Source organism: Nerophis ophidion, linkage group LG06 (genome assembly GCF_033978795.1).
Source record: "Nerophis ophidion isolate RoL-2023_Sa linkage group LG06, RoL_Noph_v1.0, whole genome shotgun sequence".
NCBI lineage: Eukaryota > Metazoa > Chordata > Actinopteri > Syngnathiformes > Syngnathidae > Nerophis > Nerophis ophidion.
The window spans coordinates 31,031,006-31,049,989 of record NC_084616.1 but is presented as its reverse complement, the minus strand read 5'-3'; the positions used below and the strand labels follow the sequence as shown (position 1 = coordinate 31,049,989).

Sequence of the window (18,984 nt, the reverse complement as noted above, 5' to 3'; positions counted from 1 at the left end):
CGTGCCTGAGATCACGGAAGCTAGAGAAGAACACGGAACCCTGAAGTTGCTGGCACGGCCACTCTACTATCTAAGCCACACGGTCCCAAAATCATCATAGGTCCCCTTTATAATAACTAATGGGGGCAAAATATCAATTATAAATCTATCTCAGCACATACCAGGCTGTATAGGCTCTTTCCCAGGATCCACTCCAGGCATATCAGGGTTTTGGGAGGGGAAGGTCACGTCGTATGAACCTGGCATCCTTATCTTGAGCAGCTGTGCCATTGCCATCATCACATGGTTAAGTTTCTGGGAAAATGTTTTTAGTCAATTACGCATGTAGAAACAATAAAGTTTTAAAAAGACGCAATAAGTTGATATTTTGATACCTTTGCTGCCATGGAAGACAATGTGAAGGTGACAGCCACCTCATTATTCTTGGCCTTATCCCAGTGATTGGATACGGACACCACTCTGCTATCAGTTGCTTCGAATGGTTTGTTCTCAGAGAAAGCTACCAGGAAGGTACATATGAAAGATGTTTTACTGCGGCTCCAAAATATGCTCATAAGTTTAAAACATTGAGAATATTGCCAGTTTTTACCCGGAATAGCAGTGCGAGGGATGAGGGGGATGATGGGGGAAATTGCTCTCTCTGTCTCTTCTTCCTTTGGCTCTCGCAGTTGGGGGAAACGTGGTGTTTCCTCTCCAACGTTGCTTTCAGGGGATGATGCCGGTATAATGCTTTCCGAAGCATCCTCATCATCGCTCTCCATCCTGTCAAAATGTTATTCCTATTTTTGAAGTTACACAGCAAAAGAATGTGTAACAACATCAAGGAGAAGCCCTGCTGTACCTGATGTCCTCATTCTGGTTATGTGGCGGAGTGGGAAGCGCTGCAAGAATGTCTACACTTTTTGTCTGTTCTGTAACCGCTTCTAAAAAGGACAATTGTAGTTATTTTTTAGATTAAAAGACAAATATGGACAAGTAACACTTATTTGAATAGTTTTTACCCATTGGCTCGTTTGTCGACTCTGCATTTTTCTGACGCTGAGAGAGTTCCTCCCCAGAAGTCACTCCATTAAGTAGCTTGTGCTGTACAGAAGGCGGAGGTGTTGGCGGCAGGGAAGATGGTGGTGTTGGTGGGTTGCTGAGGTTGCTCTGTGAAGACAGACAATACCACAATAAAACTGTTGCTTAAAAAAAAAAACACACAAAAAAAACCTAAACACTAACGAACACACAAACATTTTACAAAGTACCAAGGGCACAGACTACTGCGTAGTTTTACCTTGGTGAGCAACTGAGAATAGTAGTCTGGAATATTGTCCAAAATTGCATTCCCAAAGGATCCTTTGAGCTCAGCCTTTCCATTGGCTGGGCTGCTCCCAAAAGGAGCAAACAGATCCAGACTAGCTGTGATAGAAGGTTCCATGAGGGGCAGCAGAGACAGACCCTGGAAGACACATGCCAATTAGGGATAGGCTCCAGCACCTCCACAACCCAGAGAGGGACAAGCAATAGAAAATGGATGGATGGATAGAATACATGATAGAATAAAGGAAAGTTATAGATGTGTCAGTTTTTTACCTGTTTAAGTTGCTTTATCAAAGCTTCAGCACTTTTTCCAACTTCTTCCTTTTTATTCTTCTTCCGGGCATTCAACCCGCGGTCTCCAGGTGCTTTAATTGGACGCTTTGGCTTTTGTGCAGGAGCCCTTTTACTTATAGATTGTAAATCCTGATTGAGTCATGAAAAAAATGTTTTACCACAAAAATCTCACATACATCAAAATATTATTAAAACAGAACCAACCTCCATATTTCGTGGAGTCCCTTGAAGTTTTTGCTCCAGCATTGCCAGTTTGCTGTTAATGTGGCCATTGATCTCATTGTGGATGCCTTCAGATGGCCTCTGGGCTGCAAGCTGAAGGTTTTTGGTTCTCAAGAGTTTCTGTAGTAATTGCTGTCCAGTTTCAGATCTAGTGCCTTGTACTTCAGGTTCTGCGGCAATGTCATTAATAAATGCAGCGTTGCTCCCTGAAGTAACCATGTCACCTGTTGCTTCTCGCTTTATACTACCAGAGTGTGCTTCTCCTGCATCATCACACTGAACTTCTCTTGGCTCCTGTTTAATGTTATGTAGTGTCAGCTTGCATAGACCCGCTTCTGTAGGACCATGCTGTGTGTAAGGAATACGGCTGTCTGCAACATCTAACTGTTCCCGGATATCCAATCCTGTTTTTGGACCATTTGGAGTAGGAGTCGTAGTCGATGTTTCACTTGCCGTTTGCTGCGATTCTATTTTCAATCCTGGACAGTCAAGTGGAGTCTTGGTGACTGGTGACCTGAGAGGAGATGCCTTGATTTGACTGTATGGACTTCCTCTTCCAGCTCTGTTGTCAACTACAGAATGCGTAGAGACATGGGATGAGAGTGGAGATGCAGGGTGGACGGGGCTGATGCCAAAAGGTCCTCTCGGAGAATATGCAATGGAAGGGGATCCCTGTATGCGTCCCGTTGCAGCTGCCATTAGTGCCTGTTGTTGGTGCTGGTTAGGAGTGGGTGGACGCATTCCTACTGCTGGGTTCAGTGGGTGTCTCAGATCACCAGGGTGTGCGGGTAGTGACTGGTGTGGAGATGTAGGCCTTATTAAACGGCTCTGGTCCATGGGAGATCGTGGCACTGGTAATTGACCTCTCATAACTTGCATCATCTCTCCTGTTTGTGGCTGTTGCTGCCCTGTGACCATCATCCCTTGCTGAATATGAGGAGCAACACTCTGTTGAGGAGGGCACAAAGTTCCAGGCTTTCCCATGGGTCCATATGGCATCTGTTGCACTTCCATCCTCAGCATTTGTTTTCCAGCTTGTGGCACCTGTCCTGGTAGCATGTGAGGCCTTAACTGACTCTGACCCATTGACATTCGCAGCATTTGTCCCTGGTGGAGCTGCCTCTGGGCAATCATGGCTTGGATGTGTTGTATCTGCTGATTTGGTGGAAGATAGCGTAGTTGTGGATTTTGAGCAATGATAGCCTGGATGTTGATAGGGGTGCGGATAGGTGCATTTGGAACCCCAGACCTTTGTGCAATCATGCCTTGCTGCTGAGCTCTAATCATTCCCATCATGGCCTGCTGTTTTTGCTGCTGTGCAATTAAAGCTTGCTGCTGAGGATGATTAATTACAGACTGTAGCTGACCAGAATGGTTCTGTCCAATCATCTGTTGCTGCATGCTGGGGTCTTGGGATTGCTGCATGACATGCGGAACAGATTGGTGCTGTTGTTGCTGTGCCAAGAAATCCACAGACTTACCTTCTTCTTTAACCGTAATACCTGAATCTTGCCTCTGTACAGCAGTTGGTAGTTGTTGCTGAATGACACCACTTTGTTGGTTTCCAACCAAACCAGTTTGTTGTTCAGGAAGCGGTGGTTGTTGCTGCAGCATATAACCCTGGTCTTGATGCTGCTTCTGAAGTGGCTGTCGCACCATATCATTCTGTTGATCATTTGCAGATGTGACCTGCTGCATATGATTAGGGGTTGGAGGCCCACTGTGTTGCGGTGTAGTTCTGGTATCAGGGCTGAGAATGTCACCCTCTTTTGTCATTGCAGTTTGACTATCAGTAGCTCCCAGTGGCTGGGGTGTGGTGCTGCCTGTGGAAGGGGATGAACTCATCTGTGGGGTAGAAGATTGGGAAAGCCTTTCTTGCTCTTGGTTGGATCTAATCATTACTTGAGTTGTTTGCCTTTGCTGTGCAATTGGCTGTTGAAGTTGAGGAAAATTATTTGCAACATTATGCTGCTGCTGCTGAGAAGCTATAATGTGTTGGGAAAGAAGGTTCTGTTGTTGTTGTTGAGTCAGCGGGGCCTGGGGACCCCTGACAGAATGAGCTGGAGAGCCAACAATTCCCTGCTGCATTATCTGAGGCCTGTGTTGTTGTGGTTGTGCAACAGGCTGATTACCGCTTAACACTGGTTGAGCTGCCATTATGACTTGAGCTTGGTTATTGGTCTGACCTGCAATAAAGTTCTGTGATGGTGGACCTACAGACTGACCTGAACCCATTACCTGCGCGCTTTGAACAATGCTCTGCTGATTAATCTGATTAGCCAACATCCCCTGTTTAATATTTGCTTGCTGCTGGGACATTAGTGGGTTCCCCATCACACCAGACTGTGGCTGAGTTATTAAGGTAGACTGTTGATTTTGAATTGGCAGCTGTTGCTGACCCATCATTGCTTGCTGTTGTTGCTGCTGATGGAGCTTTGCCATCTGCATCCTATGCTGGAGCTGTCTTTCTTGGAGAAGCCTGGGGTCAGCACCCTGTATTCCAGGTGGTCCTTGTGGAAAGAATCCTGCTGATGTACCAGGGGGACATTGGGCTCTTGGAAGTTGGTGTTGGGCTCTTGCAATGAAAGGCTGACCTTGGGGCATCCTGACAGGCATTCCACCTTGGGAAACCATTCTAGGGTGCTGACCCATGACTGGCGTTCCCTGTTGCCCAATCATCATCTGGCCAGGTAACTTGGGAAACATGTGAAGTGGGGGCCCCTGCGCAGAATGTCCAGGAGCAACAAGACCTGAACCTTGCTGCTGCTGCTTGCTTCTATACTCAGCAATGAGATTGGTGTGCTCTTTCTGCTGTTTGCGCACCTAGAACAAAAAGCACTTTTTGAAAATGTGTCAGAGTGCAGAATCTTTATAATCATAACATATTTAGGCAGTATAATAAATGGATTAATATGTGAAATAAAAACCTACCTGGTCAAGCTGTTTTTGAATTTTGCTCTGTTCCTCCGTGACCAACCTGAGTTTCTCAGCATCTGCCTCAGCCAACTCTCTGCCAGCTTTCTTTGCCGTGCGCTGCTTGGCACACAGTGCCTTGCGAGATTTACGATGAACTCCAATTTGTTCTTCCAGAAATTTTAACTGCATTTGGAGTAACTGCTGAGTGTGAAGAAGCCATTCCTCATACTGGTGCTGTTCTGAATCATCTGTAACAGGACAATTAAGTTATTCATCCATATAGGGAGGAGTTGCATGACAACTGACTTTTATATTTTGCTTTTAAAAAAAACAAACATTTGCACTTCTGTTATTGACATACTGATGATTCCTTGCACAAATTGTGGTGGGTTAGGTCTTGACTGGGTGGCATCAGTGGTTGGTTCCTCCTTAACACAACATGTAATTTAATTATTCATATGAAATTACAATACATTATCTGTGTGTTCTCTCCAAAGAAGTAGGCTCTTACTTTTGGCGGCCCAGATGAAATTTGGCCTGGATCTGTGCCTGGAGCAGACGACAGCCTCTGAGCAAGCAGAGAAACTTGTTGCCTGAAAGAAAAGCAAAACATTTAACTTGGATATGTTAACGTTGCTACAACAATACCAACATGCCATTTGTCAACAGAACACCATGCTTGGCTGGGTGGTAGGAATACATGTTTACTTTTGAACAAGTATTTGTTGCTGTATAAGGGTAACTAAAAGTACTAAACTAAAAATACCTGTTGATACCAGAGGGAACACCCATTGGGTCCTGGGCCAACACTCTCTTAATACCTTTAAGAGCCACCATCTTTGCCTTGGCAATAGGATCCATTATGTCATCAGAAGCAAATTTGTCTAAATCTAAAAAACAAAAGAGAACATTTTTATTGATTACAGATTACAAATGAAAGTCAATGTGATTACCTTTATCTGGGAAGAAATTGTTGGCCACTGGTGACTGTTTCACCATAGGTTGCTGCTGTGGATCACTGAGACTTGCATGCATTCCTGGCTGCCCCATTCTAACCACGGCTTGCTGTTGGGCTATTGTCATGTGAGGTGGTGGCACCATTCCAGGTCCCAGAAGCCTTTGTTGTTGTTGCAGCATGTGTGGAGGACGAGGCACTATTCCTGACTGGGCCATCATTGCTTGGGGGGGTGGACGGTGGTGTGGAAGCATTAACTGTCCAGGAAGATGTGGGTTTGACTGTTGATTTGGAAAATGAGGTGGAACGCCTCCCTGGTGAAGTGAATTAAGCTGTAGCTGCTGTTGCTGCTGTTGCTGCTCCTTCTTCTCGTGTTCCAGCAGATCTTGTATTAAGAGAGGCAGCTCACCATCCAACGAGCTATCTACCTTTGCTAAATCAACAGCAGTAGAATGCTGACCTCCAACATCAGGCAACCCAAGTGAATCATCACCAATGTCTGCATGAGGAGCAGCTGCAGAAAAAGGCAAGGGGTCATCTTGGCTTTGCATTGGATATGAAAGCCCGCCTAATCGAACAGAACTGAGGGAAGCTGCCTGGTTTTCTTGTTGTGCTGTGCTCGCTCTGCTTCCACTAAGGAGCATAGATACAGCCTCTACCATTTCATCTTTTACAGCAATCTGTCCTGACTGGAGCTGAGTAGTGAGACATCTTGACTCCACTTTTATCTTGGTGTTACTAACAGCATCAGAGGAGCATTGTAGTTGGGTAGCAGATCTGCCTGGAGATGCTGGCGTTGACACAGACTTGTGCTCAGATTCCAACTTGGGTTTATCTTCTACTTTGACAAGTGCAGAGCCAGAGGATGATGAAGGAGTTTCACTTTCAGCTTCGACCAAGCGCAGCTGGTCTGAAAAGCCATCCTTGGGGTCTCCTTGGTCTAATTCAGGGTCAGTGTAAGCAAGCAGGTCAAATTCATCACTATTAAGCAAGTCATCTAAATGTGGATCATTGGTTTCCAGGTTGTCTAGGTTTCCCAGTTCATCATCTCCTTTGTCTGGGTCCAGGTCAAGACCTAAGTCCTCCTCATCTTCGACACCTCCATCCCCAGGGGCACCCCCAAGGGTCTCTAGATCGGGTTCTGGTAGTTCCTCATTGTGTTCTACTATAGCAGTTTGGGATTCTGTGACCAGGCTTGATTGCGAAAGCTGACGGTGTCTGGAGGCAGGAATGTTGGAAGTTGAAGCTCCTGCCTGGCGCTGCTGTGTTCCGGTGACTGTAGGTTGCTGAGGTAATAAAGCTGAAAGTTCACACTGCTGTAACCCCAACTGTGAGTTGATGTTCCCCTGTGATTGAATAGCACCAGCTGGCACTATTGGATGCTGTTGAATGTATGGTGCTGACATCTCTTGTGGGACAAAAAGACGCTGTCTGGGCTGAGGTCCACGAGACATAAACTGAGGTCTAAGTGGTAGCCTCTGCGAATTGTGTCTTAATTCAATGAACTGTGGTGGAGGTGCTTGGCTTAATGGTTGCATATTCTCTCCTCCATGTGATGATGGCATCATGGTGTGAGGGTTACCAATGCCTTCCAGACCCTGAATATTCACAGCAGAGTTTACATTGTGCCTAATGGCCATAGCCTCCATATTAGGATGTGGGAATCTCCTTGGTCCTGCAGCTTGACCCTGCCACTGAAGAGAGAAAGGTGGACGAGGAAACATACCCTGCGACCTGGGATGTCCTGGTGGCCTGGAGAACAGATACAAACCAAAGTCCAGTTATCAGGTATAAATATTTAAAACAAACAGAGCTACTAGCATTAGAAAAGTAATCAATAAATATATTTCTTATCAATTGAAATTGCTGAGATGATAGCTTGCATGCATACCTTAGAGTACTAGGATCCATGATGGCTGGGGTTCCTGTAGCGGGTGGACGAATAAGCTTGTCCCCCATCCCACTAGCATTAATGGGCATCTTCCCTATAATGGAGGCCTGAGCTCCTGCGGTTGTAACTGCAACACGTTCCTAATGAAAGTTCAAACAAAATTACACTCAGTATTTACTTGTATGCACTTGTTATTTGTCAGTCTTATAGACTGCATTAAATACATCACATTTACATACTACAGGAAATACAACAAATGTTGGCATGACAGAAAAGTCTAAAAGCCAATGTGCTACTCTGTGTGCTTCTTAAGGATTTTTTAGCCTTTTGACATTTTTTCTAGTTTTTCTAGGTCAATACGAGTCAAAAGAAAGCAGTGGACTAGCAATATATGGTTTGACAAATTCAGTTAATATCTATAGTGTTGTTGAAATTGCCTTTCCCCTCTCCTTCCGCTGCAGGCAAGGAAGATTAACTAAAGTGGATTTTATTTTTATTCCTAATCATTGTAGGGAACTGGATGTTACATTTAAAATATTTTTTTTAATTTCAAACCATGTATGCTCCACAGGGCTAGTGACCGTGTGTGACTGTGTGTGTGTGTGTGTGTGTGTGGGCGGCTGCAAATGAGGAGAGTTCTTATTTGCCCACATCTGAGGTCCTCTCCAAGGTTTCTCATAGTCAGCATTGTCACTGGCGTCCCACTGAATGTGAATTCTCCCTGCCCACTGGGTGTGAGTTTTCCTTGCCCTTTTGTGGGTTCTTCCGAGGATGTTGTAGTCGTAATGATTTGTGCAGTCCTTTGAGACATTTGTGATTTGGGGCTATATAAATAAACATTGATTGATTGATTGATTGACATTATTTCTTGTGAAAAAATTCGCTAAAACATCCGACTTCTCTATTTACGAACTCTCTTCAAGAACCAATTAGGTTCTTGAATAGAGGTTCCCCTGTATGTTGCATCATAGTATATTGTTTTAAAAATGTTTGTCTACCTATGCTGTAATATATTACTAATTACCTGTGGATAAGGTGGTGGTGCTCTGTGTATCTTGTCTTGTTGAAATGCACCAATTTCTCCTCCTTGCCATCCAGAGGATGATGCATTGCCAGCAGCAGCTGCAGCTGCCTCTTTTTCTTGTCTAATGGTGTTACGCTGCATTTGTTGTCTGATTAGGAATTCTCTTAATCTCTGACGCTAAAAAATATAAGTTTCATCAATTACGAAAACAATTTGCATAAAAAGATCAGTCCATAGCAAATAGTTAATACCTGTCTGTGTTTCTCCAGTTCAGAGGGACTAAGGCCCACTAGTGCTGGATCTTGAACTGCTGACACATCAGACATTTCTTGAGTACCTGGCAAGGTTGTCTGATTAGGCGCATCTAGAGGGCGGAGAGCTGACAGTTCTTGAGATCCAGATGTAGGTATATGCCTCGAGCTGTGGCTGTCCGCAACAGTAGTTTGCTGTGGCCGACCTGGAACCATGTGACCCTGCTGTTGGGGTATCTGAATTGTTCCTGTACTAGGGTTGAATGGTGTTGAAGGTTTGCAAGTGACAGGATCCCCCATGGAACCACTGTTGGAATGTGATGGAGGTGGCTGATTTGGATTAGGTGAGCTTTTAAAACTTATAATTCCATCTGATGCAGCAGACGCTGGGCGAGGTGGTTTTTGGATTGTTGTGAAAGGATCTCTCGATTGTGGCCTTGAAGGTGGCTGAGAACAGTGATCTGGGGACTGAAAACGTGGCGTTAAAGGAGACTGGGCAGAATATGCATCATTGGAGAGTCCACCTGGAGTGTGAGGAGACTGACAGCTGCCCTGGGATTGTGGGCTGGAAGGAACTCGAGGGCATATTTCTTGTTGAGTTACACTGTGTCTCTGGGGTCCAAGAGAACAATTGTCACCTGACTGCAACTTGGGAGCTAATGGAGACTGAACGTGGGCATCAGAAAAAGAATGAGATGGAGACTGCCTGTAACTTTCGGAAGGATGGCTTGGGGAGGCTCCAGGATGAAGTGCACCACCTTCCCCTTGGTGTATTCGTGGTGTCATAGGTGCCTTAAAATATCCATTCCCAGACTCCAGCATCCCAACAGGAGACCCAGTGGCAAGGTCAGGTCTTCCAACATTATTGGAGCGGGGAGAAGGTGCACTCATGTCAGCCCTGTACTGGCCTGGGCCTGCAGGCGAGGAGGCAGATGATAATGGGGATGCACCGTACTCTGTCTGCCCCATGGCTTGTTGAGTTCTTTGAGGGTCCCCATAATGTGTGTTATGTGGTGGTGAGAAAATGGGTGACTCACCACCAATTGCAGTACTTCTTGAATGAGGACTTTGTAGAGGTGTAAGGGACTCTTGAGAGCCTTGCTGAGATTGTGATGAATGACCTTGTTGCTGCTGTAGCTGTGATCTAAAGTAGGGGTCAACCTGCTGAGCCCGCCTGGAGGTTCCAGAAGTCCCTGGTTGCATGTCAAAGGGGCCAAGACTTGCTGGCCGTCCCTGAGGAAGACCCTGTGGGCCGGAAGCAGTATAACCTGAGGAGGAGGCCTGTATGGGGCTAGCCCCGGCATAGGTTAAAGGAGTTGGTGGGTGGGAATGAGAACGGGGTGACTGAGGGTGGAGCTTGGCAAAAGGATCAGTATGGATTTCGGCTGATCCTGGGGTCTTTGCGATACCATCTGAGAAAAAGACAGAGGAAGAACCTGAATCTGGGGGGAAGGGATATGGGCTCTCTGCTGAGCTTGGCTGAGACGAAATGGACGTTGATCCAGAAGGCGGTGGGATATGGAGGTGTAAACTGGGTCTTTCCCCTTTAATTCGCACTGGCTCTGTCTTAACTGGCCTGCACACCTGACTCTCTGCCTGCTATTAAAAAAATAAAATTAAAAGAGTTAGGGGAAAAAATTAAGTATAATCTTCTATAGCTTTCTTTGACCATTATAAAACCATTAACTCACCTTTTGTGCCTTGTTGATCCTCTGAGCTGCTCTGTTATCTTTGGCCTTTTGCTTTTGAGAGAAAAAAAAACAACTTCATTCAATTATCTCAAAAAGGGTATTGAGAAAAAAATCAATGTTTTGTCTGTTGTAATTACTTATCATAGTTTTCTTGTTGACCTACTCCCAATACAACAAATCTCATTTGAGTTTAACCAACTGACAAAACTAAATAATACATTTTGCTTTCATTGATCTGGACTATAATAATTAATACAATTAATATATATTAATTTAATTAATGGTGGTAAAATAAAACAACATACCAGATAAGGAACCTTGTCAGCTGCTGACACTTTTCTCCATATCTTCATGATTTGTTTACAGCGACTTGCCCAGTCTGGAACAGTGGTAATTTGAAACATAGCTAAAATCAAATACAATAAAATATAATGTTCACTTGTTAGTAGAATTCCGCACTCACCTGGGTGGTCGTGTTTAAGAGTGGGAAAGTTGGTGTTGGCATAAAGCACCGGAGAAATTGTTGATAGCTCTCCCAGCTCCTCATCTTTTTCCCATCGCTGGAGACTGCGTTGGTTGTAGGACAGTCCGTCACCTTCTGCCTCAGTGGGGGTTGGTGGGGAGGAAGGAGTCACTGGGGTAGAAGGAGTAGCCCAGGGGCTCTCCTCACCCCCATTTGGACTAAACATCCCTCCTTTGTCCCTGAAAGTAATAGAGTCCAAAATGCTTAAACGCTCTCACTTGAGCAGCAATCCCTGCTCATAATACAAATATTGTTGGATTTACTATGTGTATATGTATTTATGGCGGGCTTGCTTGGGAATTTTAAGATGGGCGTGGCTACCACTGTCAGGTGACTACTTAGGTAGCTTTTAAAAATGGGGTCATTGTTCGTTTGGTAAAATACAGCGTGCTTCGTCACGGGCATACCCCACTGGCAAGATCATTTTAAGTCCGCTTTTCTTGGTTAGATCAACTGAACTATTGTTTAATATCCATGTTTGCTCGCTTCCTTTCTTTTTTGTTTGTTGTGTGTTCGCTAAGTCCGCGGCGCTTGTTGTGCGGCTGGCTGGCTGTTTGACAGCCAGAGCAAACACGCACTGTTTTAGCTTTTGAACGACATCGGCAAAATTATTAAGTTAAAAGGGTACAACCACAGTAATGTGCGAATTGAAATCTGTTGTATTAAAGTGTTGTCACATTGTGTGTGTCGGGCTGAATTTGAGTGATTGTAGGTTTATTCTTAGCTTGAGTTCGAAAATACCGGCACTTTACTTCCTGGTTTGGCTGATGGGATTTGTAGTTCTTTATTGTAGTTCTGCTTAAATGTGTAATGTGTGGCTCAAACAGACCGCCTTTGTTTATGTTTTTTTTTAGTATGCTTGTCCATGAATCATGGCGACATTATAAATGATTCTGATCACATTTAAAACATTATATGACATAAATTAATGATGATAATAAAATGTAATGCTAAAATTAATAAGTTAGGATAAAATCACAGTGATTGATAATATAACATATCATGGTTGACAACAATATGGTTCAGTTGATTAATTCATGTCTATTATTTACACTATGATGATTCAAAAATAGATACATTGTTTTGGTATGTTCATGTTTACTTTTAGGTTATTACCTGCTGCTGCTATTACTACTACTGCTGCTATTGCTACTGCTACTGCTATTGCTACTGCTACTGCTGCTATTGCTACTACTGCTGTTGCAGTACCAAATAAAACAAGCAAAAAAGTGCACAGCGAGTAATTCCTTTCATGCTGAGTGACGACCCCTATTCAGAGGGCCAATACGGAAATAACTGAACAAATATATACATTTGCATTGCCACTGAGTCGATAGTAAAACTACATCAGGATGGAGCTAGAGATACAGTAAATGCAATGTAAATAGAAATGTATTACTTCCTACCGCATTTCGAGGTAAGGGGACTGTGACAGGCCAGGGAAAGCATCCATAACTCCAGCTGAAGGCAGAGACCCTGCAAGAGTGTTATAGATTCAGACATTATTTAATAAATAAACCCTCAATAATAAGACAATAGAATCAATATTAGGCATCCTATTCTACACACCTGAGAGGAGAGGTCTTTGTGGCAGAGTGCTACAATTAAGTTCCCCCTTATTGCCCTCTGAGATGGGCTTCATACCCTCCAAGTTGGAACCTTCTGACACTCCAAGAACCTTCCTGAAAAACTGTTCAGAATCCTGATTCTCTACCCCTCGTGGAAGACCTGACAAAAAAAGGATAAAATGTGAAATTTGTTAACACCACATTTGTCTTGTTTTTTCATCCACAATATGCGTTGATTACCTTCACTTTTTTCTGCATCAGAGTCAGAAGGATCAGTGGACCCTAGGTCCTTAAGTGATGAGGATGGTGCAAAGACTGCTGGAAAACATATATATTTAAAAATAGTTGGTAAATAATTACCTTCAAACTAGAGCAATAAATCAGTTGCAGAGTCCAGTTACTCACCTGCACAGTCTCCCTGAGCACGGGGGGCCCGACACCCCTCTTGCTTGATAATACGATCCTTGACCACATCTAGAGAGAGAGAAAGAGTAAAATAGGTGTTATAGAAAAGCTTTGTCAACCTTGTCAAAAGTCAAACAACATATTTGTAGTGTTATTTAACTCGTTCTTACTTTCTGAGGAATTAATTTGGATCCCTGATGGTGCTGGTAACGAGGGTTGAAGAAGGCATGCGGCTGGCTTCTGTCCGGGGAGGGTCAGTACAGCCTTCTTACTCAAGTCAATAAGCGTCCTTCCAAAGAATGCCTCCTGCATCAGAGAAGTTATTGTTTATTCAAACATACTTCTCTCCTTTCTCCCATGTCAGTTTTAATTGGGATCGAGCAATTTGATAGTTAGTTGAGTCTGATACCGGCCAAATTTGCAGAATCAGTTATCTAAAAAACAAACAAACATCAATTTGATTTTAAACATACACCAATGTCTCACAGTAAGGCGTATGCAGAGTCGAATATTTGTTGCAGTTTGAACACGGCAATTTTTAAAATGTAAAAAACTTGCTTACAAATCTATTAATGTAACAAAAAAGGGGAAATAAATACTGATATAGTTATCCAAAAAGAAAAAGTGGCAATGCCTGTATTTCGATCCGTGACTTCTTCCTGGAAGTGAAAACTATAGGTCAACCTAGCTAAGACAGCTGTAGTAAAGCAAGCAGCATGCACTATCTGGGTACAAAAGAGACTTAAATCTTCCTGCAAAAAGCAGATACACCCCTAAAAATCAAACTGTGCAATGGAATAGATCGCAATACTTCACTAAAAAGATATTTGTCGAGTGATATCAAAGATCAAAAACGGCGGTCGCGTTCCCAGACATATCAAAGTATTGTGATCAGAACACCATTGTACACAATAAAACAGATGGAAACTTGGAAAAGCATGTCTACAACTTCTTTGTGTGGCTTCATCAAGAAAACTGGTATGAGGATTCTCCTGGATAAATATGCATCTTTTGTGCTCGGGTAAGGTTGCATTTCATGATTTTACTTTGTGTCACTGCCAGATTTGTTGCTGTTGTACGCGCCGTTTACGAGTAGCGTGTTTTCCCACATCTTTATCAAAATATAATTATAGTTGTCAACATTGTGTATATTCTGAAAGCATTATTTATGATTGCTGATGTTGGTAAAATCTTAACTCTTCTAGGTTTTGCTCACATTTGTTTTCTTTTACTTAGACTTTACGAGTTGGCGACTTGTCCAGGGTGTAACCGCTTTCCGCCCGATCGTAGCTGAGATAGGCACCAGCGCCCAACGCAACCCAAAAGGGAATAAGCGGTAGAAAATGGATGGATGAATGGAGTTGGTGCTTTTCAAAACACTCGTAGCAAACATGTGTTTAGGAAATACAAATAATATCTAGATAATACTTAAATGTGAAATAATAGATGTTAAGTATATCAGACAAACCCTTAATGAAGTGATCACTGCAAACTTATGCATTCTTCGACCCTGCTTCATCAGGCTGGAGTGTGAGCTGCATACTTTTCTCGTTGTTTTGTAAAATCTTGCACTCTTCTGCCCTTTTTGATTACCTCTCGAAAACTCTGAAGAAACATTTATTCTTTTCGCAATTTGAATGATACGTACAGCCGAAAACAACATAAGCATAATAACGCCTAGTACCCACTGAGAACAGAGCGAGCTTGACCCCCCTACGCAAATTGTGAGCCGGACATAACGTCAGTAAAATGATTTATTTAGATATTTTAGAGAGCGAGACCGAGACACAGACAGACACGAAGACAAACCTGGAGATATGCTGGAAACATGTCCTCAAGTTTGCTTTTCTTTCGACCCCGACGTTTTTTGGCTTGTTCTTCACCATCCAATGCTTTAGGATCCATGATGTTATCCGTGTCAGGATGGGGTCCTATGTACAAGTACAATCAAAACATAATAAGGGATAAAATAAAAGTTGTATGAGGAGGTCAGAATTATAACAAACATGGACTTTAGAAACCCAAATTAAAACACTTTGCATTTTACAGAACAATTGTATGTAGAAGTACCTCCGTTGATTTTCCTCTTTTGTGATTTACAATGTTGGATACTGGAGTTAAACAATGTCAAAGCATCAAATTGTAAAGTTCATTCATATGGGCGTGAGCTTACATGCGGTTTTGGATGCCTCTGCCAGCTGTGTTTTGGAGTGTTGTTTCAACAGTGGGCAAGAAATACTATAAAATATATACTTCCATGTTTATTTGCCTATGACATTTGGGCCTCAACAAAATTAAACTAGCTGCTGAACCCTAATCGCAAAATGCGGCAACATTAAGATTTGGTTTGAGGAAACAAAAGAATAACACTGGCGTGTGACATGCAGTGACTAATGATGCGAAAAAAAATAAAAAATGGTTTTGATGCAGCGCTGTATGGCTCTTAAAGTTGGTAGGTGTACCCAATTTTGTGACCGGCATATCGACAGATTGTTTATGAAGTTTATTTTGACTGTGACTGAAAAAAATGTAGCAATTGTTCGTACTGTAAATTTACCAGTGTATATTGTGTTAGAATATTTTTTTAATATGTATTGTATTTAATTCACAAAACTCACACAGAAAATCAGTCCAACAAAATTATAGCCTAGAGAACAATCCCAACTCCAAACCAATCCCAGCCCCACATCACTCTTAATAGCAACCCACAGAGCAATTAAGAGGCGAAAATCTTTGGCCATCTCACCTCACGATTCGATTAAAAACCGATTATTGATGAATCTTTAATCTATGGAAATTGATGCAATTTTACATTTATTTTCGTTTCACTAAATAAGCGTTTATCTTATGCAACTTTTAAAAACAGTGCATTTGTAATAAGAAATTCTTATCACATTTATTAAATTCATGGAAATGATTGCAAAACTGGAACATTAATGGCCTATGATAAAGTTGCTGGTCAGAGCTCTCGGTGAGGTGGCTCGCCGCAGACAGAAAAGTTTTACAGCCGTCTGCATTACTGTTTCCAATAAATAAACCCATTATTGACGTTTACTAATTGTCCATGTCCGAATTGCGGTGCATCTAATATGCATCTAAAATTGATTATTTCCCAACCTTTAATTAAGACACACAAAAAAAGATCATACCAAAATGACTAAGAGCACCATCAATAATAATAATACCAATGTGCATAACAGTGGTTAAAACATTGACAATAACAAGCAAACAAATCACTGTTGTTATAATTTTCTTCAACATCATAGCCATTAATAAAAAACAATAGCATCACAGTGGCTTACACTTACATTGCATCTCAAACTTCATGAACACAGTATCCATTATATACCACAAGAAAGAAAATGTCATATTCTAGGTTAATTTAATAGTTAAAACAAATTAATATAACTGATCCAATATTCCAAGACATGACTCATTAACTGGTTTAAATGCAGTTTTTTTACTGATATGATCTATATGGTTTGTGTATAGCTGTCAGTACACAAACGTCTATCCATTTGTTTTACTATTATTGTTTGGATTGATGCATAGTGACAAAAATAATGCTTTTGTATTATTTGATGACTTTATTACATTGATGTAGATATCCAAGAACACACGTTTGCATTGTCATTTGGATGTTTGTATTTAAGAATGTGATTACTTATTTTGTTATTTTAAACCACAACTCTTATTCTGTGACATTCTCACAATAGCTTATAGTTCATTTAGCTGCCGACACTTTGTGCATAACTTGCTATCTAATGTACCCATTATAATCAACGTAAAATACAATCTATTCAATATCTTGAATCAAATCAGCTTATTTTGAAAGTATCTAAAGGGCTTATTGGCATTTTTCTAAATATGATTCCATATGTCTTTCTCTAAAATATTTAAGTCGGTCATCCATTTCCGAACACATGCATAATTTGCATTCATAGTATGATGGTCATGTATTATTCCATAATGTATTTTAACTATTATTTTTATTGTATCCTGATTAAAAAGTGCATCTTCCAGTTCATGGCTAATATAAGACGTAATTTCAATGAATACGCATTTTTTATAGCGTGTTTTGAAGAGATAAAATAAAAATAAAATACTTCTGGGTATATTATATTAATTCATTGAATGGTTTAAATGACTTCATGAATGATGTGATGAAGTTTAGTAATACCTCTACTTTTTAATGCAGTCCATTTGACCACTTTTTTAAAACTTGATTATGAATGTACAAAAGACGTTCATTCACAGATATAATTGGGTTGATTCAGAGTATTTTATGACACAGTTTTGGAATGCTAGGAGCAGCTTCTATTTGGCTCTGCCTTAATTCCTTAGGTATTGTAATGTAATATAAACTCCCCACCTGCAATGTGGTGACAACTTGTCCAGGGTGTACACCGCCTTCCGCCTGATTGTAGCTGAGATAGGCACTAGCGCCCCCGTGACCCCAAAGGGAATAAGCGGTAGAAAATGGATGGATGGATGGATAAACTCCCCACATCAATGTCCAAAAATCATCCATCCATTCTTTATCGCTTGTCCCTCTCGGGGTTGAGGGGGTGCTGGAACCTATCCCAGCTGCATTCAGGCAGAAGGTGGGGTAGACTCTTATATTAATGTAAAAAGTTTGGTACAGTGAAAATTTACGATCAAGCCAAATACGCCTTTGTGTGCAAACCATGTCTCTGTGAACAAATGCCTATTCAAGCGCCTGCAGACAAGAAAGCAGGGTGAAACATTGTCTCAGATATGCTGCTCCATAGTCATGGAATGACTTATCAAAGAATCTCAGGTTACCTGAGCTGATCATTTTTGGGGTATTTTAGACCATTTTAAAGAATTGAGAATCAGTTTCTATTGGGCATTAAACTTGTTTTGAAGTTGTTTTTACTAAAACATTGTATGCATTGTTTTGACTTATCACATATTTTATTGTTAATAAATGCAAGTAAGTTAGTTTGAATTGTATTGTGCATTAAAAACTCAGACACGATTCGAGTGCTGACATAAAAGCTTGCTCATCTCTTGCTGTAGCTAGCTTTTACTGCTAATACCGCAGCATAGCGACATCTTACTCCGCTGGAAAAAAAGTTCCTCGGTGTTAGCTCTTACAGTAAAAATGTTTCTACAGTTTGGTTACAGAACGTAAATAAGTGCTGTTGGCGGTTTTTGAATACATTTTTAAAGTGATAGAGATAGAATTGATTACTCCCATTACGTGCATTGCTCGCCACCTAGAAGAAGCTGATTTTTACATGTTAGACATCAAAAAATACAAATAAAAACATCTGTCTTCTTGTCTCTCATAACGATTGTGAACGACTGGCAAAGTTTTAAAAAACTGCAACTCCCACTCAAATTTTAATAGTGATTAAGCTAATTTTTTCTTGGAAAAGATGCCAGAACACAATTATAATCACTGTGGAGGCAAATACACTATCTCTTCACTTGTTCCAGAGCAGCCTCTCGCTCTTCTTCCAAAGCACAAACACCCAGACACGTACAGCACACCTTTCCCCCCTCCCTGTTCCTTTTCCCTCCTTCTGTCTGCTTCTACTTGTCAGTTCTCTGCCGTTGGTAATGCAGGGTTTCCCCTACATGTAAAAAATCTTGGCGCAACACCACGGCAAGATTAAGTCTGCCACACCTTCAAAATAGGATTTTTTTTTCTTAAACATGTAAACAAATTTAAGTGATATAATGTATGAATGGATATACTGTATATAATCTATTATTCACGTACTATCGGCTTTAGTCAATCCGTCCATTTTCTACCGCTTGTCCCATTCGGGGCCGCGGGGGGTGCTGGAGCCTATCAACTCAAATCTTATAAAAACGTTGCTAATTGCTTTATTTATATAAGTAAAAAAAAAAATCTAAATCGCCTGTCAGAATAGTATTACCCAAGTACGCACCTAAACAGAGTTGAC

At 41.7% G+C, this 18,984-nt stretch overlaps 1 protein-coding gene across 2 annotated transcripts in view; it reads right to left on the bottom strand.

The window, feature by feature from the left end:
• kmt2d (lysine (K)-specific methyltransferase 2D) overlaps positions 1 to 18,984 on the bottom strand; it is a 46,423-nt gene that overhangs the window by 13,478 nt on the left and 13,961 nt on the right. The window contains exons 22-46 of one of the 2 annotated variants that reach the window (XM_061903360.1): positions 14,855 to 14,976; positions 13,216 to 13,351; positions 13,046 to 13,114; positions 12,881 to 12,958; positions 12,642 to 12,800; positions 12,479 to 12,548; positions 11,013 to 11,251; positions 10,855 to 10,928; positions 10,550 to 10,600; positions 8,859 to 10,457; positions 8,608 to 8,784; positions 7,584 to 7,723; positions 5,691 to 7,444; positions 5,504 to 5,627; positions 5,249 to 5,330; positions 5,099 to 5,165; positions 4,753 to 4,985; positions 1,804 to 4,644; positions 1,579 to 1,728; positions 1,280 to 1,444; positions 1,002 to 1,149; positions 842 to 923; positions 590 to 762; positions 375 to 499; positions 162 to 294 (exon numbers count right to left, since the gene is read on the bottom strand). In XM_061903360.1, the coding sequence (XP_061759344.1) occupies positions 162 to 294; positions 375 to 499; positions 590 to 762; positions 842 to 923; positions 1,002 to 1,149; positions 1,280 to 1,444; positions 1,579 to 1,728; positions 1,804 to 4,644; positions 4,753 to 4,985; positions 5,099 to 5,165; positions 5,249 to 5,330; positions 5,504 to 5,627; positions 5,691 to 7,444; positions 7,584 to 7,723; positions 8,608 to 8,784; positions 8,859 to 10,457; positions 10,550 to 10,600; positions 10,855 to 10,928; positions 11,013 to 11,251; positions 12,479 to 12,548; positions 12,642 to 12,800; positions 12,881 to 12,958; positions 13,046 to 13,114; positions 13,216 to 13,351; positions 14,855 to 14,976 (8,991 nt within the window). The remainder of the gene's footprint in view (positions 1 to 161; positions 295 to 374; positions 500 to 589; positions 763 to 841; positions 924 to 1,001; positions 1,150 to 1,279; positions 1,445 to 1,578; positions 1,729 to 1,803; positions 4,645 to 4,752; positions 4,986 to 5,098; positions 5,166 to 5,248; positions 5,331 to 5,503; positions 5,628 to 5,690; positions 7,445 to 7,583; positions 7,724 to 8,607; positions 8,785 to 8,858; positions 10,458 to 10,549; positions 10,601 to 10,854; positions 10,929 to 11,012; positions 11,252 to 12,478; positions 12,549 to 12,641; positions 12,801 to 12,880; positions 12,959 to 13,045; positions 13,115 to 13,215; positions 13,352 to 14,854; positions 14,977 to 18,984) is intronic. The other variant, XM_061903362.1, reaches the window with a different exon arrangement.